This window comes from Oryctolagus cuniculus, chromosome 16 (genome assembly GCF_964237555.1).
Source record: "Oryctolagus cuniculus chromosome 16, mOryCun1.1, whole genome shotgun sequence".
Lineage (NCBI taxonomy): Eukaryota > Metazoa > Chordata > Mammalia > Lagomorpha > Leporidae > Oryctolagus > Oryctolagus cuniculus.
In genome coordinates, this window is record NC_091447.1 from 24,718,105 (window position 1) to 24,742,692 (window position 24,588).

A 24,588-nucleotide genomic window follows, 5' to 3' on the forward strand; every position below is an offset into this window, starting at 1 on the left:
GTCTGGTTCAATCAGCTGGCTCATGGCTTCCGTTCATTCATCCCTTCAGCAGTTACCACTCCATGCTCCAGGTGTGCGTGGGATGGTGCTGCTCACCAAATTATTCTCCATTTTCATCAAGTCAGAATGTTCTTTAAAAGGAAAAGTACATTATAACCAATTCCTCTCAAGCAAGTGTTTTCAGCGTCATTTTGAGATTATTTTTATGCTAATAATGGTTATAAATTCCTATCCAAATAGCCTAGTAACCGGGCAGAAGATTAATCTAATTTGAAAAAACTCAATATTGTTTGATGAAAACAAATGAGATCATTGGGAGTCAAACAGATGGTTTTGGCAGCTTTTCTGTATTAACTTGGACTGAAAGTCACCCTTTAATTTCTGTTCTTTCATGAACAATAATGTATTTGTTATTTGAATATGTGTTTGTTATTAGTGTATCATAAATGAATAAGGTGTGTTTCAAACATTTATAGGTCAAATTGCATCCTTTTTCCTCATATAAAACATGAAATATTGTCCACAATACTCTGATGAAAGATAGAAGAAACTAGTCTTTCATTTGTTGTGTAGGTTTTATTTTCCATACTCTTTCTTTGGTCTTTGATTTCTCTTTGCTTTGATATGTTTTTCTATGGGTTGTGATCCTATGAGTTACATTTTTTTAGTAGTGTAACTTTATATTTGGTTTAAAAATACCCTATGATGTTCCATAAGATGAAAATAGGCAAAATAGAAATATTTACACACTGATTTTCTTTTTTTTTTTCTAGAAACCTTTTATTTAAGGAATACAAACTTCATACATTTCATAATTACAACTTTAGGAACATGGTGATTCCTCCCACTGTACCCACCTTCCCACGTACTCTCCCACCCCTTTTCCTTCTCCATCTCCTATTCCCACAATTTGGTCAACTATTGTAGATTCTGATAAATAACAATTAGAAAGCAAAATGTGTGGGGAATCTTCAGGGAATTGGGTTCACTGAAGTAGACCATTTACCAACTAAAGTTAAGAGAAGACTATGAATCATGCAGTAGGTCTTGCAGTATTAAGCATAGGTTTCCTTTTGCACAAGAGAAGGTCATGAACAAGGCATCTTATCTCTGTGCTGCTTCAAGAGTGAAATGCAGATGATCATGTCTTTCGGAATATTGGCCATGTGGCTGTTTTAGAGGGAGCCGGCCATGTACCAAACATGGGTACAGACATTTAAAGAAAATCTGAAGCAAAGTAATCGCACTGTCTGTATTGACAGAGTGAATTGTTCTATTGTTCAAACTTTTGAAGATGGAAAGGTTGAGTTCTCCATGTGCCAGATGGTTGTTTGATCTTAACCAAACCTCTCTGACAGTCACAACTGTGCGTTGTCTGTTGCCCAAACAAAAGAATGGTTCTTTCTTCAACCTCTGGTTTCCTTTCTTTTCAACGTGATGGGATTTCTGGTGGTTGTTATTTATAATCATCCAGGATGCAGCTTGCCCCAGGTTTCACACCCCAAACAAGGATGACCTGCCTTTAGGTTAAAGGTCTCTGAGGTACTCAAACTATATTGTAAATGAGTTTTGGAGAATCTTTTGGAAGAAAAGACAAAGCTCAGGCTGACGTGTTCATAGATGTTCAGCCCTGAGGTGGTGGCTTTTTCTATTGTAGTTTAACAGATGGAAAAACTTCTAAGAGATCTCACTGCAGCTGGGAGAGCCTGAGATGAAGTCTCAGATGTCTCATTCTTCTTGCCATCGCATCGCCTATGAGGTTAAAGGAAGGAGTTGTATGAGGACTCCAAAGACAAAGGGGCGGGAGGAGAGACAGACAGACGCCTGCGTGCTCTGCCTTTCCTCTCTGTAGCCCTCTCCTTTGCTGCCCCATCACTCCAGGGCCCGTCACGGCCTGGGTGGACTAATGATTTCAAAGGAAGAATGTAGGCAGAGTGCTTTGTGGAGGTGACCGAGGACAGGCTGTGGCTGGGGCGCAGTGGCTGTGCTTACTGATGGTGTGTTTCAGAAGCCCCTTGGCGTGTTCCTCTGCAGGAGCCACAGTTGTTTATTATTGCAGCAGTGTCCCAGCATGGCAGGTGCACTTTACTCAGTTGTGAGTCTGTGCTGGGGTTCAAGACACATTTTTAATAGAATGCACTATCTATTAAAGTAGACAAAAGCGCCATAGTACAGGTTAAGGTTCTCTTCTACTCTTTTTTTTTTTTTTTTTTGACAGGCAGAGTGGACAGTGAGAGAGAGGGACAGAGAGAAAGGTCTTCCTTTTGCTGTTGGTTCACCCCCCAATGGCCGCCGCGGCTGGCGCACCGCACTGATCCGAAGGCAGGAGCCAGGTGCTTTTCCTGGTCTCCCATGGGGTGCAGGGCCCAAGCACTTGGGCCATCCTCCACTGCATTCCCTGGCCACAGCAGAGAGCTGGCCTGGAAGAGGGGCAACCGGGACAGAATCCGGCACCCCGACCGGGACTAGAACCCGGTGTGCTGGTGCCGCTAGGTGGAGGATTAGCCTAGTGAGCTGCAGCGCCGGCCCCTCTTCTACTCTTGACTCCAACTGTGTCGTTACCTTTTCCTGGTGACAGTCTAGGTACTAGATTCTTGGGGATTTTTCCAGAGCCAGGCTCTGTGTACTGTGTGTGTGTGTGTATGTGCGTGCGTGTGCACATGTGTGCCATCACGTGTGTTTCTTTGAGATGAGTTTTACTAGCTTCATAGCTGGCTATGTTAATGCTGACACTCTATCGCTTAGAACATCTTGGGGCTGTGCGCTCTATCCCTGCCCTTGAAGCGCTCACTTCCCATGCCATTATTATGTTGACCACAATGCCGTGTTTATGAGAACTTCTTGATGGCAGTCATCCCATTCTGGAACACTCGCATGTGTATTTTAACCTATGCAGTATAACTAATTTTATCTACCCAGTTCCAGAAATTTGAGTAGGGACTGTTAATACGTTTTTAAAGACAAGAAAAGAAAACAAAAAACAAGAGGGATTTCCTTTTCTTCTCGCTTTTTCTCTAACTGAAAAAAGATGTATAAAATGTTTTCATTCATAGATTGGTTACCCATAATATAAACCAGGCTATTTTGGCATTTAAATAAAAATGAATTTTTTAAATGGACATTAAAATGATACTTCACAAAAATATGTTTTTGTTGTTAAAACTGGTAAGGAAACTTAAAACAGAGATCAGCTTTCCCCGACAGATTTGTCCTAACCCATTTTTTTATGGGCCTTTTTATAAAAAATGATTTTGTAGGGTTTTAGAAGGCAGTTTAAGTAGAAAATTTGTGGTTGCCTTAAAGTTAGGGGATTAGATTTCCAAAACCTGCTGTTGACCTATGGTGCACTTGAGTTTTGCTTTCTAAGGTAGGCCAAGGTGAGAGGGTTCCTCACTGTGGCGGAGGAGAGTGGTGGCTCGGTTCTCCCCATTGTCTCCTGTGCAAAGTGCCTGACAGCCTTCCGAGAACCTGGGTTTTCTCTTTAGTGGCTGTCAGCCCAGAGGAGCTGTTTTCTGCTCCTGGATCCTAGTGCCTTAATCTTCTATGGATTCAAAAAAGGTTATTACCAACTTTGAGGCCTAAAGTAACACTCATTTACCATCTCAGTTTCCATAGGTTAGGAGCCTGGGCATGACCTAGCTGGGTCTTGCAATCCAGTAATCCAGGGGCCAGTGCTGTGGCGTGGCAGATAAAGCCACTGCCTGTAGTGCCGGCATCCCATGTAGGCACTGATTCTAGTTCTGACTGCTCCACTTTCCATCTAGCTCCCTGCTAATGTGCCTGGGAAAGCAGTGGAAGATGGCCCAAGTGTGTGGGCCTCTGTGCCCATGTCAGAGACCCAGAAGAGGCTCCTGGCTCCCAACTTCAGCCTGGCACAGCTCTGGCCATCGTGGCCATTTGGGGAGTGAATCAGCAGATGGGAGATCTCGCTTGCTCTCTTTTTCTCTCTCAATGTCTCTAACTCTGCCTTTCCAATAATTAAATAAACAAATCTTTTAAAAAACAAAACAAAACATTAAAAATAAAGGCAATCCAGGGGTTACCATAGCCAGGGTCTCGTCTGAGGCTCGGGATTCCCCTTCTAAAGCTGGTGTTCTGGGTGGAAAGTTGGGGTGCATCCTCAGAAACCTGCCCCCACGTCTAGGGTCTCTGTTTGCTTCTTCAGTTTGGCCGCTCTGAAACTGCTAGCAGTTTCTGTGTATGTGACAGAGGCATGGCATACAGCCCTTACTTACTATTTTATTTATTTTTTTCTTTTTAATTAGCTTATAACAGATTCAATGTGATTTATAGATGCAGTTGTAAGAGCATATTGATATTCCCCCCGCCTTCCCCTCCCTTCTCCTCTTTCTCGCCCCATCCCTTCTACCCTTTTTCCTCTTTTTTTTAGTTTTTGAGATAACATATCTTAAAATTACATTACAGTAAAAAGCTCAATACTTCACCAAATAAGAAGTTTAACAAGTAAAAAGCAAACAGACCCTAGTTTAGTGAGAATTCAGACAACAGCAATGAACAGTAATTGAATGGAAAAATGACTGTTTCACCCAAATACAGTAAATTTTAAAGTAAGTACCAGTCATTAAAACTATAGTAGTATAACATTCTTAACCATTGGTTTGACAAGCATATAAAACAAAGTTTTACAAAAACTATACTTGGTGCAATGCTTATATACACAAACATTTCTTTTTTCTTTCTTTTTCTCTCTCTCTCTCTTATTTATTTATTTATTTTTTTAATTTTAGCTCCCACATATAAGGGAGAACATGTGGTATTTGTCTTTCTGTGTCCGGCCTATTTCACTCAATAGGATGTCCTCCAGTTGCACGCATTTCAATGAAAATGGTAGACTTTCATTCGTTTGTGTAGCTGAGTAATATAAATGATCATCATGCTGCAAGGATAAGCGTCCTTGCTGGGCTGTGATCAGAGAATACTCTCGCAGTCTCTTCTGAATTTGACACCTTTCCTGCCCACCCACCCCACCCACTCTGGTTTTACGGATTAAATGTACCAGATTCCCTTTTGGACAGGAACCTGGTTTCAGAGCTCATGTCTATTTGCCTTAGAAATCTGTCTGCCACAGAGGCTGGTGTTTACCATGGCAGATATGATAATGAAGGTGAACCAAGTGCATTGGTATGTTCATGAACTTGGGTGCCTCCTTCACTCAGTCTGAGCCTATTACACCGGATCCAGCTTGTTGTGTTTCCAGTAGCTTGGTGGTTAAAGGGCTGAAGATGTTTATCTGCAAACATGCTTGTGCATTGACTGGCTGGTGTTAAACACAGGAAGCAGTGCTCTGAATCCCAGGAACGTCTGAACCTTCTCTGAAGCTCACGTAGAATTTTTGTTGTGTTGTGTTCTGGGGTCTGTGGCAGCAAGATTGACAACTCCAAACCTCTAGAGGCAAGGCTGCACAAGGCCAGGGTAATATTTTCAGGGACAATTCTGTGTCCCATGGTCATAAAGAGTCTCAGTTATTTGAATCATGAAGTGAAAAGGGGACAGGAGTTGGAATTAGATGTGGACTCATTCCAGACCCTGCCACTTCCAGTTACTTGACCTTGGCCGAGCCACTTCTTTTGGAACCTTGGTTTCCTGTTCTGTAAAATGCAGGGGCTGGACTAGATTAGAAGATGCCAAACCCACTTGTGTCTCAGAATTTCCAGGGCTACTTATAAAATACACAAATGCCTGAGTCCTACCCTACACCAAGTGAACCATAATCTCCAATGACTGGGCCCAGGCATCTGTATTCTTTTCACAGTATGATAAAAAATACATAAAATAAAATTGACCATTACGACCATTTTAAGTGTAGAGTTCAGTGGCATTAAATGTACTCACATTGTTGAATTGTCACTATTGACAATTGTCACTATTCCTTCTGTCTACTTTCATACTAAACTAGAACTCTGCACCATGCTGAAACATTAACTACCCAATTTCTTCTCCCTGTAACTTATGGTAACCTCTATTCTACTTTTTTCCTCTACAAATTTGCCTATCTTGAAATCTAAAATGATTTCAAGATATTTCTGTAAGTGGAGTCATACAACGTTTTTCTTTTGTTGTCTGGCTTATTTCACTTTGTACGATGTCTTTAAGGGTCATCCATGTCGTAGCCATGTATCATAATTTCCTTGTTTACAAGGCTGAATATTAGTCCATTGTACACATATATCACATTTGTTTATGAATTCCTCCTCCATGGGTGGATGTTTGAGTGGGGTCTGCCTGGCCTCTGTATTCTTAACTAGGGTCTGGCGTTCATCAGTCTTGGAAGCCATTGAGATGAATATTCAGCTCCTTAAATTATGTGTTTGTGTACAGCATGTTTAGGAGCAGGAGGATACTATGCAAAGTCAGAGCTAAGAAGGTGACTATTTTCATTCTTTAATAATTTTATAGCTAGATGTATGGAATAAATAGTATGACCACTGATGCCAATAAAATACCATAAGCCCTAGGCAGATATTAATGATCTCTTGTTAGGAAAGTGAAAGCATAACTACAGCATTTACTATTAAAGCCAATAACATTTAATATTAAAACAAGCAGTCCCGTATGCAGTTGTGTTAAGAAGTACTTATGTTCTCAGCCCTGTGCAGTGACATCATATTGATAGCTTGAAATGTGGGGGGAGTGCTTATACCTTGGAAATCAGAACATACTACAAAATCAAGACTCTCCTTGAGGAGAGTTAGTGGTTAAATTTTAGCAACACACCGCTGACTGCATGACAGATGTTTCTCTTCATTTCAACAAACATCACTGACAAAAGAAACAGATCTTAAAAAGGTAAGTCTTTGTTGACAAGCGAAAACCCAGAAATCAGGGGTTACACTCGGATTCAGGAAGCACAGGGGGCTCACCGTGTGCACCTCCCACAGCTCTGGCTTGGATGCGGTGTGGGCTCCTTGTTTGGAGGTTTCTTCTCATTCCTCTCCCATGTGATTGCCCAAGTCAGTGACTGCTGTTCTTGCTAGATGATTGGCAGCCTCCTTTGCAGCCTACAAGTTGACATATTTACCAGTTTTGTTCTGTTTTAGACTGAGTTTTTCTTTATAATGTTCTTATCTACTCATGATTATGTCTTCCCTTCCCTTCTTTATTTTGAAGGGAGAAAGAGAGAGAAAGAGAGAGGGAGAGAGACAGAGATCAGTCTTCCATCCACTGGTTCACTTTCCAGATGCCTTCAATAACTGAGGCTGAGGCTGAGTGGCAGGGATGTAATTACTTTAGTTGTCATGTGTTGCCTCCCATAGCAGCCACTAGCAGGAAGCTGGATCAGAAGTGGAGCCAGGATTTGAACCTAGGGACTCTGATATGAGATATGGGCATCCCAAGCAACAGCGTAACCGCTACAGCAAATGTCTGCTCTTCTTTTTGTAAAAAAAAAAAAAAAAAAAAAGAAAAAGAAAGAAAGAAAAAGAAAAAGAAAAAACCTGTTGGGAGGGGAAGAGAGAGAGAGAAGGAGGGAGGGAGGGAGGGAGGGAGAAAGAAAACACAGTATTCTTATGACTGATTCACTCTCCAAATGCCTGCAATGGCTGGGGTTAGACTAGAGCTACAGCCAAGTGCCAGGTCTCCCCTGTGAGGGACAGGAACCCAGCTACTGAACCATCACTGTTACCTCCCAGAGGCTGCATTGGCAGGAAGCCGGAGTCAGGGTCTAGAGCCTAGAACTGCACGCAGGCACTCCAATTTGGCATGTGGGCATCTTCACTCCTAAGCTAAGCACCCACTTCAACCCATGTTCCAAATACAAAAGGACTTTTCATGTCATGGGATCAGGGTGGGGGGTCATATATATAGACTTCTAAAAGATTATGCAATATGTTGAGTGGTTTGATCAGATACCTTTTAGACTGACCACACGGTTCTGAAATGATCCCAATCCAATGAGGCTCAGCTCAAACTTCATAAAAGAGCTCAGGTAGATAAGCAGAAAAGGATGGATTGTAGGAATATGAATTTTTTCCAGGGCTCTTGGCAATGCCCTAGTCCCTGCGTTGCTCTCTGGCATTCACTTCCCAGAAGTACAGTTCTTGACAAAGACATATAGGCTCATCTTGCAACATGGGAGGCTCCTTAATGATGTGTGGATCAAGCCTAATTTTTCTGCATTAGTAATTTTTAAGAGGGTATAAAAGAGGTCAGCCCAACAGGGGTGTTTTGTAGCCATGGACAAGCTTATTCTAAAAATTAAGATCTCGGGAAGTGTGTATTGTGAAGAGACCATCCTTGGATTTCAAAATTGTTTTTGCACCAAAATAAATTTATCTGTTAATTCCATATTGTTCCAGAACTCTTTACAGTACTCTCAGGTATGAAAGGGCAGTATCTAGCAGAAAAACTTTTGAAAAACAAGAATGAAGTGGGAGGAATCAGGCTATTCCACTTCAAGACTTAGAATATAGCTGCAGTAAGAGAGGCAGTGTGGTACTGGTAGGGGGTAGACACATCTAGAATCAGAATGGGGAAACAAGAAATAGACTCACAGAAATGTACTCAGTTGGTTTTTAACATAGGTGGCAAACTAATTTAATGGAAGAAGGCTTGCCTTTTCATGACATGGTGCTGGAGCAATTAGATACTGTAGACAGGAAATAAAACTGACCACCTGACAGATCACACAACAGGTAAGTCCAAATTAGTCACCGACTTAAATATAACATGTAAAAACTATAAAATTGGTAGAAAAAGTGTTTGAGAATATGTTTAGGAGAAAGGTTTTCACACGTTACCTCAGAAAACACTGACTACAAAAAGGAAAAATTGAAAACTTGGACCTCATCAATATAATGGATGTTTGCTCTGCGGGAGACTTTGTGAAGAGACAAAAAGTCTAATTAGAAAATAGAAGAAATGAAGAGACCTTCATTGTCCTATGTGGTTATATACATACAGATGGGAATTAAGCACATGAAATATAGTCAACATCATTAGTCCTCAGGGAAATGCTAATAAAAGCACAATGGGGCCGGCGCTGCGGCTCACTAGGCTAATCCTCTGCCTGTGGCGCGGGTACACCGGGTTCTAGTGCTGGTTGGGGTGCCGGATTCTGTCCCGGTTGCCCCTCTTCCAGGCCAGCTCTCTGCTGTGGCCAGGGAATGCAGTGGAGGATGGCCCAAGTGCTTGGGCCCTGCACCCGCATGGGAGACCAGGAGAAGCACCTGGCTCCCGGCTTCGGATCAGCGCGGTGCACCGGCTGCAGCAGCCATTGCGGGGTGAACCAACGGAAAAGGAAGACCTACCTCTCTGTCTATCTCACTGTCCACTCTGCCTGTCAAAAAAACAAACAAAAAAAGCACAATGACATATCACTGCTCACCTATCAAAATGGCAAAACAAAACAAAACAAAAAACAGGAAATGCTGGTGAAAATGTCACATGGTTCAGACATTCTGGAAATCAGTATGGCAGTTTCTTAACTGTGCATACTGTATGACCCAGTAACTGTCCTCGAACATTTATCCTGGTCAAATGAAAACTTGTGTCCATATGAACTCCTGTATACAAATGTTCTTAAAGGCGGTATTGTTAACAAGCAAAAAACTGGGAAGAACCCAGATGCGCTTCAGTGGCTGAGTGGTACAACAGACTGGTAATTCAAACCAGGGAAGACTGCTCAGCACTCAAAAAGAACAATCTGCTGATCGAGGAAACAACTTCCATAGAACTCAAAACATTGTTCAGGGAGAAAAGAGCCAATCTCAATAGGCAATATCCTGTATGATTTTTTTTAATGTAACATTCTTGAGTAACAAAATTGTGCACTTGGAACTAAACAGTGCTTGGCAGGCCTTAGGGAGGAAGACATGAAGTAGAGTGTATGTAGCTATCAATGAGCTGCTGGAGGGCGCCTGGTAGTGATTGATAGCTTATTGATTGATTATAGGAATTGATGTGATAAAACCACACAGAACTATGCACAGACAGACACAAATGAGTGTGTGTAAAACTGGTAAAGTCCACATGATTGCACCAACATCAATTTCCTGGTTTTGATGTTGTGCTGTAGTAATACAGCATGTTAATACAAGTGGAGGTTGGTTGGGTGAAGCCACCTTGTATACTTGTTAGCAACTTTTTAAAATCTAAAATGATTTCAAGATAAAGTATAAAAAGAAAACTGGATATGGTAGAATATTTCTGACATTTATTTCCCTCAGTGAACACCCACTTTAACCAACCAAATATAAAAATCACGCAGGGCTGTACAAGAGTCACACAGATGGTATTTCACATGTGTGCTCGCTAATTCAACTCACTTCTTTATGCTCACCAAAGAGGTATTCACTGATGTCTTTGATATTACTTTGGGCCAGCTATGAAGTAGTTGGTTGGTTGGTGCCTTTAAATAAATTATTTTCCTTAGGCTGCTACCGTGCACCCTAAACTGTGAAACCCATTTTGAAAAACGCATGAATCAAACCTTAGATGCTTGAATTTGAGCCTTTGAGCCATCATTATTTGTTGCTTCCTAATGTCACAAGGCCCAAGGCTTTGGATGATTGGTGGCCAAATGTTAAGGCATTTAGAACTGAGTTTGAACATAAATCCACAGAAATCAGCTCCTGCCACTCCAGTCACAAAACCTGCATTTTACTTTATAATGGTGGCTTTCAGTCGGCACTGGAACATCACTGAGAGACAGCAGCAAGTCGTCTTCCCCAGGGACACCATTTTTCCTATTACAGCTTTGGCTTTCTGAGCTCCTTCTATGTGCCTCGCAGAACCCAAGTAGTGAGTGGAACGTGGATTTGGGAGTGAGACAGAGACCAGCTGTGTAACTGGACAAAGTAATGTCCATTTTCTGAAACTTGGTTTCCTTGTTTTAAAAAAACCAGGGATAAAATAATGTTTGTCCTATGGTGCCTTTTATGATAATAAAATTGACCCCTATGGGGAATCTTCAAGTGCAATGTCTCACTTATAACAATTATACAACAGTTGACATTTTCTCTTATGTCCCTTTATTCGATTGGAGGACTATTCATGTAGTAGTTCTCATAATGATTTTTGGGAACCTGTGTTTGAAAATGGCCTTTGGTGATACTTCCTGTTCATACTAGAAAACCAAGCTGCTGACTTCACCGGATAGGCTCTCCTGGTGTGATGCAATTTTCTATGTTCTCCATTTTGGCTTGGTGTGAGTGCCACCTCCTTATTTCTCCTTTGGCTGTTGAATAGCAGTGGTGCTGAGGGTGGAATCATCATTGCAATGTGAAGCAGCCCAGAGGACAAGGCACTCCCATATTTAGAAGTGTTTATGATAAGTGAAGAACACTTGCAAGAACTGTGGGTGATGTGGCTCATATAAAAAAGATTGTTGCAAGCATTTTTATCCCTTAATGCGTTGCATATTTCTTTTATTGTATTAATTATATTAAAAGTTCAAAAGCATATTTTATTGAAGAGAGGCCCAGTTTGTGATTCATAAACTTATTTATTATCTTAATAACAATGCCAGATATTGTGTGGATTATAATACTATAAAGTTTTGAGAGTATAAGCCACAATTTCATCACTTTCTCATCTCCAATAAACACAAAGATTACAATTCTAAGTAAGTAACATGGGGATCTTTGGTTCCTCATACACAAAGCAAGCTGAATTTGCAGATGATTCAATATACACATTTGTTTATTTGGGTTTTATTCATACAGTTATCAAAAATTAAGCAAAATGACTTTCTGCCATTTCTTTTCTATTGTTGATTATTTCATTTTGATCATGAATTCCTAATTGGCAAATGAAACAAAAAAAAGCTATGAAAAGAATGTTGTGGTGAGGGGCCACACACTGCTCTTTAGGAACTCAGCTCATGGGTCTGATTCACTCTCTTGGGATTGAGGAAATGGTTTGGCTATAAAATTCCCATTAGCCAAAAATAAGCAAAATTGCCTGCAGGATTCATGGTAGTCACAGCCTTGAAGAGTAATAAAAGCTTGTTTTAAATGAACTCTTAAGGACACAAGTTAAGCCCTAGAATGGCTGGTCAGATTTTATGTTTATCCTGTTTGTACTTCCATATGTTTCTGGAGAACAGTGTCTGAAAAGTGGTTCATTAAAAAAATTGTATTGGGCTGGGGTAATTTGAGGCTTATTGACCCAGTCCAGGGGGTAGTGGTACTCTATCAGGTGGCCCGGAAGTAGCAAAGAATAGCAAACCTGTGTGCTGTGTTTCCCTATGCCATGTGGCATGGTCTGATTTCAAAGACTCCAAGTTTGGTTTAATGTAGGTAAATATGTCTGTTTACATGCTTATCCAAAAAGAAAAAGGCAAGGGAAAAACAGTAGTTTGGGAGACCCAAGTAGATTTTTGGAAAGAACAGGTATGCTATTAAAAATGGACTTCCTGACTTTCTCTAGGAAAGCTTTGGTTTTTGGGAAGTGAAAATGAATGGGTCTGGCCTGTATGTCAAGAGGAGACAGGAGGGACAATGAAAGTCATTTTCTTGGTACTGTTACTATGATTTGTAGAAAATAAATGTATGATGGTGCTTACTCGTTATTCCCAGTGAAATTTAACATTTATTAAATACCTGCTGAATGTAAAAAGTACTGTGTAAGACCAGGAAATTCACAGTGCACATGGAGAAAGTCCCCAGGAGCACACCCTGAGTGGGTGGTTTCAAGGACAGGTTCCTAGAGGCTATGACTCGGAGCTGAATATGGAAGGAGGAGTTGGTCAGGCAAGGACAGAAGGCCTGGGTGACCTGTTTTCCTGATGGAGTGGTGGAGATGAAGGGAATGGATGAGATCTGGGCTTCTCAAGAAGGGACCAAGCAATGCTGGCATCCCATGTGGGCAGTGGTTCATTTCCCAGCTGCTCCACTTCTAATCCAGGTCCCTGCCAAGCATCTGGGAAAGTAGGGGAGGGTGGTCCAAGTGCTTGGGCCCCTGCACCCACACTGGGGACCCAGAGGGAGCTCCTGGCTCCTGGCTTTGACTGGGCCCCACCCTAACCCTTGTGGCCATTTGAGGAGTGAATCAGCAGATGGAAGATCTTTCTATCTCTTCTCTAACTCTGCCTTTCAAATAAAAATAAAATAAATCTTAAAAAAGTAGGGAAGAGCATACGTCAACTCACAGGATGAGATCCTGTGGCCATATTTGGAGGGATCCTAAGTGCAGCTTTTCTGCCGTGGAGGCAGTGAGCATGGGAGAAGCAGAAAAAGAGGATGAAGTAGTGAACTGAGACCAGGCCTAAGAGAGCCATTACAGTAAGTCCTGTATGTCCACACAGATGATCCAGTCAACTGTGGACTGAAAATATTTGAAAAAACAACAACACTTGCATTTGCAGTAAACATGTACAGACTTTTTTTTTTGCTTGTCACTATTCCTTAAATATTATACAATATTGTAAATATCAGGAGATGACTTCAAGTAGATGGGAGAAGGTACATACGTATATACAAACACTATGTAATTTTATATAAGGGACTTGAATATTCATGGGTTTTGGAGAGTTTCTGAGGGTCCTGCATCCAAACCCCTATGAATACCAGGGAATAACTGCATATGCTAAGATGTCTTAATTTTATTGTAGGCTAGTTATTTTCTTCCTTCCTTCCTTCCTTCCTTCCTTCCTTCCTTCCTTCCTTCCTTCCTTCCTTTCTTTTTTTTTTTGGACAGAGTGGACAGAGAGAGACAGAGAGAAAGGTCTTCCTTTGCCGTTGGTTCACCCTCCAATGGCCGCTGCGGCTGGTGCGCTGCGGCCGGCGCACCGCGCTGATCCGATGGCTGAAGCCAGGTACTTATCCTGGTCTCCCATGGGGTGCAGGGCCCAAGCACTTGGGCCATCCTCCACTGCACTCCCTGGCCATAACAGAGAGCTGGCCTGGAAGAGGGGCATCCGGGACAGAATCCAGCGCCCCGACCGGGACTAGAACCCAGTGTGCCGGCGCCGCAAGGTGGAGGATTAGCCTAGTGAGCCGCGGCGCCGGCCTAGTTATTTTCAATTCTGAAAATGAGATTCCTGTTCTACTTCCTGTTTCTGGGGACCCTGACCCAAGTGGTCTGGAGATGGCTTGACAGTAGCTACCTGCTTTGTACTTCAGCTAGGAGGAGGAGGAGGAGGAGGAGGAGACAGCACCGTCTGTCATTGATAAAGTTCAAGTATGTGATAGAAATGATAAGACTTGGATTTGAAACAGCATATGTGGGCATCTGTGTAGGAGAATGGCTTGAAGAAGACCCCTTACCACTACCAAGAAAAGAGCCACTGAGCCCCTCGTCCAGCTGAGTAATAACCAGCAGCTTAGCTGAGCCTGGAATGGAGGGGATGGAAAGACCAGAAGACAGCGTCTGGAAGGAGTGAGGAAAGGTTGAAGAGGGAGGAGGTGGGCAGCAGAGAGACCCTAAAGGTAAAGTCTGAGTGTCCTTCAGGTGGGCACTTTGTGGCAGCTGCAGCTGACGGAGTGAAGCCTTGGCGGAGGCACTTACTATGCATTCAGAAGCACGTGAGTTCCTTGTGACAGGAACCCAGGGACCGAGGTGGAGTTCTTAGAATGAAGGGAGAGGACTGCAAAGGTAGGTCGGGGACAGGATGTGAGGGATGTGGGTACCAAAGGTTCAGGTACTGGTAATAGTAAGATCCAGTTCTGTGCTGTACGGCTCATGGTAACCTGAAGTCAGAAGACTTAGACCAGAGGGGTAAGCCAGGCATAACTAAGGCTGGTTAAAAGGCCAGTGCCATTTTTTATGATCCTGATGATTTTTAACAGTTATTTTAACAATAGAATGATGAAAATGTGTGCTAGACTTTCTCCCTTGGGATGATGTGGCCACTGAGAAAGGTCACAACTAATAGGAAAAATGAGTTTTATTGCTTAACTGTGGATTCAATTAATGTGCATTCTTTCTGTTTCCATTGCCACGTGTTGAGAGGCCAAACTTTTCTCTACAAGAATACGTGTGTTCAAAAGACTGAAGATCTCCCCACCCTGAAGTATTTAAAAAGCCAAAATGAGTACAGAAGGAAATTGTAGCTAGTTGAGGCTGATTTTTGTGTCATTTTAGATGTAAAGAAGAACTATGGAGTTCTGCATAATGGATTGAAACAGGCTTTCATAATTAGCCTTGGCACAATGACATTCTGAGTTGGTTAATTCTTTGTGGTTCATTGTAGAGTGTTTAGTAGCATCCCTGGTCCCTACCCAGTAGATGCCTGTGGCACCCGTCATCCCCTAATTGTGACAACCAAAATCGTGTCCCAGCACTGCCAGAAGTTCCTTGGGAAGGGTTCAAGGTAGAAGGCAAAATTGTCCTTGGCTGAGAACTACTGGTTACTGTTATTTTTTCAGAAAATAACACATTTTTCCTGCCATAGTGCTGATGGTTTTATTGAAGCTGGTAGAATCTCAGAAACTTTTAATCACCAGAATAAAACTAATGAATGTTTATGAATTCCTTTCTAGAAAGTTTATTTTAAAATATGTAAAGAAAATGGAGGGGGTTGGTAGATGTTTGGTTTAGCAGTTAAGATGCCTGCATCTTACCTGCGAGTGCCGGGATTCCATAGCCACCTCTAGCTCCTGAATCTAACCTGTTAAAGCAAACCCTGGGAGACAACAGGTGATGTCTAAAGAATTGGATTCTGCCTTTCCTGTGGGAGACCTGAACTGAGTTCCCTTCTACTGACTTCAGCCAGGTCCAACACTGCTATCATGTAGGCATTTGGGGAATGAACTAGTCAATAGGAAGATTCTGTCTGTCTGTCTCTCAAATAAATACATTTAGAAAAAAATAAGAAAAGAACTTAGCTACTTTACCATTGCTATGGAAGAGGAACCTTCTAAAGGTTGTTGGAGGGGTGAGTGTTGGCTAAGACTCTGGTTGGGAGGCTGCATCTCGTATTGGAGTTTCTGGATTTGAGTCCTGACTCTGGTTTCTGATTCCAGCTTTCCTGTAATTGAGATCTTAGGAGACAGCAGGTGGTAGTTTAAGTAACATGCTGCTCATGTGAGAGACCTGGGTTGAGTTCTGGGCGCACAGCTTTGGCCTGGCCTAGTCCTGGTTATGGCAGGCATTTGGAAGATGAGCCAGAAAATGGGTGCTCTCTCTGTCTCATTCTTTTTGTCTCTCAAATTAAATAAATAAATAATAAGGTGTGTAACACATTTTTTTAAAAGTACATAGTATATATTATAAAGAAACTGCATGGATTTCCAAAAATTTTTGCACTAACATAAAATTATTTCTTAATTCCATATTTCTGTGAAGTTTTGAATTTCTCTCCTATTTACATGGGCATTATTCTACCTATCTCACTCACTCTTCCAGTTTCTGGATCTGTTATTTAATTTTGTAAGGACATTGTTGACTTTTTTCCTGGGCCATTAAGTCGTTCAAGTTAAGGCTATCATGCTGAACTGGAAAGTGCCAAAATAAGACTGCTCGTCTAAACCTGGATGTGAAAATGTGAATTTCACACAGAACCTGGCTTTTATTGTTAATTTCACACCTAATTCCTTCTAATTTGGACCAAGCTACTTTAGTCTTTCTGTGCAAATTTTCTATACTATCTGTAAGTTTGTTTCTAATTTAAACATAGCAATTTGGAAAATTGCTACTCCCAGGACATGTCCCCCAGTGCAGTGATACCCAGAATGTGCTGGGCAGGTAGCCAGTGGTCCACAGAGTACAATGCTGAACTACAGTAGATAAACACAGAAATAAAGAGTAAACAATTCATAACATTTAATATAATCAGATTAATCCATCTGTGATGCATATAATAAACAAATTGAGCTTATGTGTTTAATTCTCTTAATCTTTTAAATCTTTTGTTGATTTACTTTTTAAAATTTGATTTATTTGAAATACAGAGAGACAGGTTCAAAAAGAGACAGAGAACCTCTAACTGCTGATTGACTAAAGAAATGCCCACAACAGCTGGGGCTGGGTCAGGCTGAAGCCAGGAGCCAGGAACTCAATCTGAGTATTCTACATGTGTGGCAGGGATCCAACTACTTAAATCAACTCCTTATGCCTCCCATAGGGCATGTTAGTAGGAAAATGGAATCAGAAGTAAGCCAGGACTAGAACGCAGGCCCTGAGTTTCAGGATGGGAGCATTCCAAGTGTGCTTTAATCATTGTGCCAAACACCTTACTGGTGTTAATCTTTTAAATTTGACTTTTCTAGAAAGCTATTTAGAGATTATTTATTCAATGTATGAGAGAGAGAGAGAGAGAGAGGGAGGGAGGGAGAGAGAGAGAGAGAAAGCGAGATCATTCCCATCCACTGCTTCATACTTCAGATACCTTCAATGTCTGAGGCTTTACCAGGCTGAAGACAGAACCAGGAACTCAGTCTAGACAACCATGTAAGCCATCAGTTGCTGCCTCCCAGTGTGCACATTAACAGGGAAATGGAATCAGGAGTAGAGCACAGACTTGAATCCAGGCTTTCTGATATGGGATGTGAGCATCTCAACTGATGTTTTTTTAAAGTTTTTTTTTTTTAAAGATTTATTTATTTATTTGAAAGAGTTACACAGAGAGAGAAGAGGCAGAGAGAGAGAGAGAGAGAGGTTTTCCATCCTGTGGTTCAGTCCCCAATTGGCTGCAATGGCTGGAGCTTTGCCGATCTGAAGCCAGGAGTCAGGAGCTTCCTCCAGGTCTTCCAGGTGGGTACAGGGGCCCAAGGACTTGGGCCATCTTCCACTGCCTTCCCAGGCCATAGCAGAAAGCTGGATCAGAAGTGGAGCAGCCGGGTCTTGAACTGGTGCCCATATGGGATGCCGGCACTGCAGGCCAGGGTGTTAACCTGCTTTGCCACAGTGTCAGCCCCCTCAACTGATATTTTAACTGCTAGATCGCTCATTCCTCTGGGAAGTCATTTAGCATATTTTATAAAAGTAACAGTCCACATTGGATTAGAAAGACATCAACAGAAAAAGCAGACAGCATAAAGCTGGTGGCAAACTGAGTTAATTATGAAGTTTGCCTTCCCAAAAAGTAGGAGGTCATTCATTTCTGGAATACTTACAAGGTTCTCCTTGACTGTGTTTATGTCCGATTCTGCACATAGCTTCACAGTCTCGTGTTAGAATAGCATGTTTATGTTAGAAAATGAATCAAATGGACATTGATTACCTTGTCCCAAGAATCCGTTATGTATGAAATTACACTAATGGTCGATATAGTGATGTCTCCATGCCAGTGATGGGAGGTGGAGAAAGAAAAGGCACGGATTATTTTTGCTAAAGAGATTTCCACAGATGTTTTTGAGTCTATTCAGTCATTCAGATTCATCCATCATGTGAGAAAATCTGTTCTCTGGACTCAAGGGTGATCTGACACACTGTAAACAAGAGAGTTAGGCAATGAAACACTTCACAATCTGACCTTGGTCTGATTTTCCAATATTATTACCCAGTCTTTCTTTGCATATTAAAAAATGGTGGAGGAACAAGCCTTCCAATGTAGAGTTATTTGGAGCAGGAAGCACTGTTGGGTTCCCTGCACTGTGGACTGCTTGTTCCAGTAACTATTTTCTCATCTAGACTGGAATAACCCAGAGATCCCCGTACTTCTCCTGGGAGCCCTTTGCACATGACATGGCATTGCTTAGGCGCGGTCTCTTGGCCTCGCCAATGTGGGTTTTGTAGAACACTTCCTCCTCCCAAAGTAAAAAAAGCAAAATCTTTGCCTGCCCTAATAGTAGCAAAAAACACCCTTTCTTTCAGTTTTTTAATCCACATGATGAAAATATATAACATATTCGGAAACTCTACTGGCAGGCTTGGCAGGCGTTTCATATTTACTTGGACTTAACATGAATTGGATTTGCTTCTCTGATTTCCCCGCCTCCATCTCTCGGAGCAAGTTATTTATTATCTGAGTGAGTCTGTGTTAGTGGACCAGACATGCACATGGTACATCTATTGTAAGTGTGTTTGTTCACTAAGATTTATGTTAGCCCGAATTGTTTTATATTGGTTTGCATTGTTGAAAATTTACTGTATTTATTCTCGGTTTGGCTTAAGTATTTGTAGTGTGTGAAGGGTTCCTATGGTTGAACATTTTATCTCTGTAACACTTCATGCAAAGGAAATTAAAAAATATATAGTGAAAGCATTGCCCTAACATGTTTCCAGTCAGCTGTGTACTTCAGTAATTTGATTTGTAGGGACTAGAGAGCCGAGTATCACTGAGCTCTTTTTCAATCATTCACAATTCTTTGGGAATTCGGATCATAGTTCCCAGTTTGTGGAAACATCTATCGAGATTTTCCTAACTCCTTTATTATTCTGCTTGTTTGTATTAAGAGACTTTTTAAAAATGTATTTCTTGTAATTTTTATTTTAATTTTTAATTAGTTTTTAACAGATTCAATGTGCTTTGTAGATAAAATTCTAAGAATATAATGATATTCCTTTTCCTCCCTCTTCTTCCTCTCTCCTTTCCACCCTCCTTCTTCTCCCTGTAATTTTGTAGTTTTTGAGATAACATATTTTAAATTTACATTATAGTAAAAAGGCATCATACTTCACCAAATAAGAAGTTTAACAAGTAAAAAGAAAAAAGACCCTAGTTTAGTTTAGAATATAGACAACGGCTTTAAACAATAATTGAATGGAAAAAATGACCATTTCACCCATATACAGTAAATTTTAAAGTAATCACAGGTCATTAAAACTATAGTAGTATAACATTCTTAACCATTGGTTTGACAAAGATAGAAAACAGTTTCACAAAACTGTATTTGCAGCAATACTGTTTTTGTTTTTTAAATTTTAAACATGTTTGTTTTTTAAATTTTAGCCCCCACATATAAGGGAGAAAATGCAGTATTTGTCTTTCTGGGCCTGGCTTATTTGACAAATACGATGTCCTCCAGTTGCATCCATTTTGCTGCAAATGGTAGAATAATATTCCATTGTATATATGTACAACATTTTCTTTATCCACTCATCTGATGATAGGCACCTCGGTTGATGGCAATTCTAGTGATTATGAACAGTGCTGCTATAAACATGGTGGTGCAGGTATATTGTGATTCATTGTGTTCAAGTCTTTTGGGTATATACCCAGTGATAGGATTGCCGAATCATATGGCAAGTCTGTTTCTAGTTGTTTTTTTTTTTTATAGAAAACATTTTTATTTAATAAATATAAATTTAAAAAGTACAACTTTTGGATTATAGCGGTTCTTCCCCCAATAACCACCTTCCCACCCACAAACCATCCCATCTCCTACTCCCTTGCCCATTAAGAAACTTTTTTTTTTAAAGGTTTATTTATTTACTTGAAAGGCAGAGTTACAGTGGGAGGAAGGAAAATCTTCCATCTAATGGTTCACTCTCCAGATGGCTGTAATGGCCGGAGCTGTGCTGAAGCCAGGAGCCAGGAGCTTCTTCTGGGTCTCTCACATGTGTGCAGGGGCTGAAGGACTTGGGCCCTCTTCTGCTTTCCCAGCTCATGGCAGAGAGCTAGATTGGAAGTGGAACAGCCTGGACTTGAACTGGCACCCACGTAGAATGCCAGCACTGTAGGTGGCAGCTTTACCCACTATGCCACAGCACTGGCCCCAAGAGACTTTTTTTTTTTCTTTTTTAAACCATAGCAGTATCTAAAATACTCATAGAAGGAGGGGGATCTTTTCATGTCTTGGATAGAAAAACTGACATGAATTGATATTGATTAGTTTGCCAGAAGTCAGTCATTAAAACAGTTTTCTGTTTCAGGCCCTTTTATTTTTACGTTTTCCCATGTGCTTGTTGCTGCTTTTGTACTTGTTAGTTGCAGCAATCCAGACTATCATTAGTAAGAATATGTTGAGTACAGGCATAGCTGAGTGTGTTCTCCAGAAAGTGTAGCCCACAGAGTTGAGGGTGTAAAATGTATAAACCAAGTTAGGATTGACACTGTGGTCTTCACATTTCTGTTGTCGTAGCTGTCTATAGGAATCTAAGCCGATTGGCTTGTTCCCTCTTAGGAGGGTCTCTGACCTTTGACATCTGTTTCGATCAATGAATTCATATGATTTCTGTTTTGGCCAGTGAATTAACATGTGGTAATCTCTACATTGGTATTTTCAGGTATGCTTAATCTAATTTATTACCTAAAAGTGAAATATGAATTGATAGTCCTAAGGTTTTTTTTCCAGTGAAGAAAGTATTTCTTTAAGAGTCTTAAATGGTTATAGAAATTTGCAATCAATTTCTTCTGTATTTCAGTTCTCTAATTGTATTTCCTACCATGTTTTAGATTTCTCAGTCTCCAGCATTCTTGAGTTAGCCTGGTCTCACGTAAGATCCCATTTCGTGGTGATTTTTTTTTTTTTTTGACAGGCAGAGTGGACAGTGAGAGAGAGAGACAGAGAGAAAGGTCTTCCTTTGCCGTTGGTTCACCCTCCAATGGCCGCCGCGGCCAGCACGCTGCGGCCGGCGCACCGCGCTGATCCGATGGCAGGAGCCAGGAGCCAGGTGCTTTTCCTGGTCTCCCATGGGGTGCAGGGCCCAAGCACCTGGGCCATCCTCCACTGCACTCGCGGGCCACAGCAGAGAGCTGGCCTGGAAGAGGGGCAACTGGGACAGAATCCGGCACCCCGACCGGGACTAGAACCCGGTGTGCCGGCGCCGCAAGGCGGAGGATTAGCCTAGTGAGCCACGGCGCCGGCCTTCGTGGTGATGTTTTTTAGCTTTCTTACTCTTTATACTGCACTGAGCATAAAGTCATGAGGTTATGTGTTTTGGCCAAGAGAGTTCATCAATCTGTGACTTGCCATTTGAAAATATAGTCTATGAAGTTAATTTTCTCAATAGTCAAAGAAGTAATCTCAGTGAATGCCAAGTGCATACTTAGAAGGTTTAGTTGTATTTTCGAGAAAAGCACTCAGTGAGTATGACGGTTCCTCCAACTGCTGGACTTGGCTTAGAAAACATAACTTATGGGGCTGGCACTGTGGCATACTAGGTCAAGCATCCTCCTGCAGTGCCGGCATCCCATATGGGCACTGGTTCAAGTCCTGGCTACTCTGCTTCTGATCCAGCTCCCTGCCAATAGCTTGGGAAAGCACTGGAAGATGGCCTAAGTCCTTGGGCCCCTGCATGCATGTGAGAGACCCGGAAGAAGCTCCTGCCTTTAGATTGGTCAAGCTCTTGACATTGCAGCCATTTGGGCAGTGAACCAATGGATGGAAGATCTCTCTATTTGTCTCTCCTTCTCTCTGTTTGTAACTCTGTCCCTCAAGTAAATAAATAAATAAATCTTAAAAAAAAGACATGATGCCAGCACTGTTGTGTAGCAGGTAATGCCACCACCTGCAGTGCTGGCATCCCATATCGATGCCAGTTCTAGTCCCAGCTGCTCCACTTCTGATCCAGCCCTCTGCTATGGCCTAGGAAAGCAGAAGAAGATGGCCCAAGTGGTTGGGCCCCTGCATCCACGTGGGAGATCTGGAAGACGCTCCTGGCTTTGGATTGGCTCAGCTCTGGCTGTTGTGGCTGTTTGGGGAGTGGACCAGCGAATGGAAGGCATACTCTCTCCCTCTCTCTCTGTAACTCTGCCTCTCAAATACATAAATAAACTTTTTTTTTTTTTAAAGGTAACTTCTTGCTCTCTAAAGGTGAAGGAAACCCACATTTATTCTTTACTTTTCTTCCTTCTTCTGTGTTTCCCATGTAGGTTGCACCTATGAAAGAAATACCTATAACAGCTCCTTCAAATGGCAGAGCCCGGCTGAGCCCTGCGTCCTGCGCCAGTGCCAGGTAAAGTCCAGCTATTTTATTTTCCAGTAAAAAGTATTCCATAGAATTCTGAGCAGCCCCTTCAGACAGCACAGAATAACATCCCACCAAAACATGAAACAAAAATGAGAAACAAACACAAACCCAACTGTATCCTTGCGTGCTTTAATTGTGATGTTCACCATAACAGTACAGGTATAGGAAAGAAACTGTATAGGACTTACTTCCAGAAACACACAGCGGAACCGTCCACCATTGTTAAATTGTGCCTGGAAAGACTCCAGGAAGCTGTATATGTCCTTGGGGAAAATTTGTGTCTTCCTGTGAAATCATCTTTGAGCAAAACACGAATGCCTGTTAACAGAAAAGAGGTATTGTTAGATGATATATGTTTTCCTTCTTTGATTTAGAAAGATTTTGAACTGGGGCCAATCCATAAACTGTATTAAAATTGAAGCAATTAGTATACTGTAACCTCAAAGATTTCAACCTGGCAAATTTGGGAACCTCTTGTTCAGCAGCCGAGGAGCCAGTTGTAGCTGATCCTTGCTGAACTCCAAAGAGAGTAGCCATTCCACATGGCTCTAATTGCTGCAGGTATTAAACAGCAAGGTAAACCAAAGGGATGCGAAGAACCTGAGTTTTCAAACTCCTTTTCTCTTCTTTTCTTTCTTTTTTTTTTTTTTTTTTAAGATTTATTCATGTATTTGAAAGAGTTACATACATACACACACACACACACACAGAGAGAGAGAGAGAGAGAGAGAGAGAGTGAGTCTTCCATCCATTGGTTCACTCCCCAGTTGGCCACAATGGCCGGAGCAGCGCTGATCTGAAGCCAGGAACCAGGAGCTTCTTCTGGGTTTCCCACATGGGTGCAGGGGCCCAAGGACTTGGGCCATCTTCTACTGCTTTCCCAGGCCATAGCAGAGAGCTGGCTCAGAAGTGGAGCAGTCGGGACTCAAACTGGTGCCCACATGGGATGCCAGCACTGCAGGCAGCGGCTTTACCCGCTATGCTATAGCGCCGGCTCCCAAACTCCTTATCTATAGAAATACTCTGTTGAAAAACAATAATACTCATCTAATTTTGACTTAACTTAAAAATTCTTATCTGGGAGCCAGCGCTGTGGTGCAGCGGGTTAACACCCTGGCCTGAAGTGTTGGCATCCCATATGGGCACAGGTTCTAGTCTTGGCTGCTCCACTTCCGAGCCAGCTCTCTGCTATGGCCTGGGAAAGCAGTAGAAGATGGCCCAAGTCCTTGGGCCCCTGCACCCATGTGGGAGACCCGGAAGAAGCTCCTGGTTCCTGGCTTTGGATTGGTGCAGCTCCGGCCGTTGGGGCCAACTGGGGCGTGAACCATTGGGTGGAAGGACTCGCTCTCTGCCTCTCCTCTCTCTGTAACTCTGACTTTCAAATAAATAAATAAATCTTAAAAAAAATTCTTGTCTGTAGTGAAGGTACTGATAAACCATTTTATTCCTCACTCCATTTCACCCTGCAAGGATTTGTGTTGAAAAGAGATTGAAAGGTTAATGTAATAATGGTTGTTTTCTCTGATCTTATCTCTATCATACTGACAATTTATTGAATTCTCAATTTTATGTAATCATTTGCTTTATTTATGCCCACAATAGATGTGTTTGTTTACGAGACCTTCAGTTATTAAACATTCAGCTTATTTATGAAGTAAATCTAAGTTATTTGTGAAAATTTATAGTAGGTAGAACAGATATAAATAATGTAAAATTGTTGAATTTTTACAAAAAGGTACAAAAAGAGGAGAGTTTTTAAATTTTGTTTTAAAATATTCATTTATTTGAGTAGCAGAGTTTCAGAGAGACAGAAGAGAGAGAGAGATCTTTCAT

The 24,588-nt window shown here is 41.7% G+C and overlaps 1 protein-coding gene across 3 annotated transcripts in view; it reads left to right on the forward strand.

The window, feature by feature from the left end:
- Positions 1–24,588, forward strand: part of BMPER (BMP binding endothelial regulator) — a 504,101-nt gene that overhangs the window by 264,367 nt on the left and 215,146 nt on the right. For all 3 annotated transcript variants that reach the window (XM_070059710.1, XM_002713750.5, XM_051853278.2), the window contains one exon: positions 22,658–22,740. In XM_070059710.1, coding sequence (XP_069915811.1) covers positions 22,658–22,740 — 83 coding nt within the window. The remainder of the gene's footprint in view (positions 1–22,657; positions 22,741–24,588) is intronic.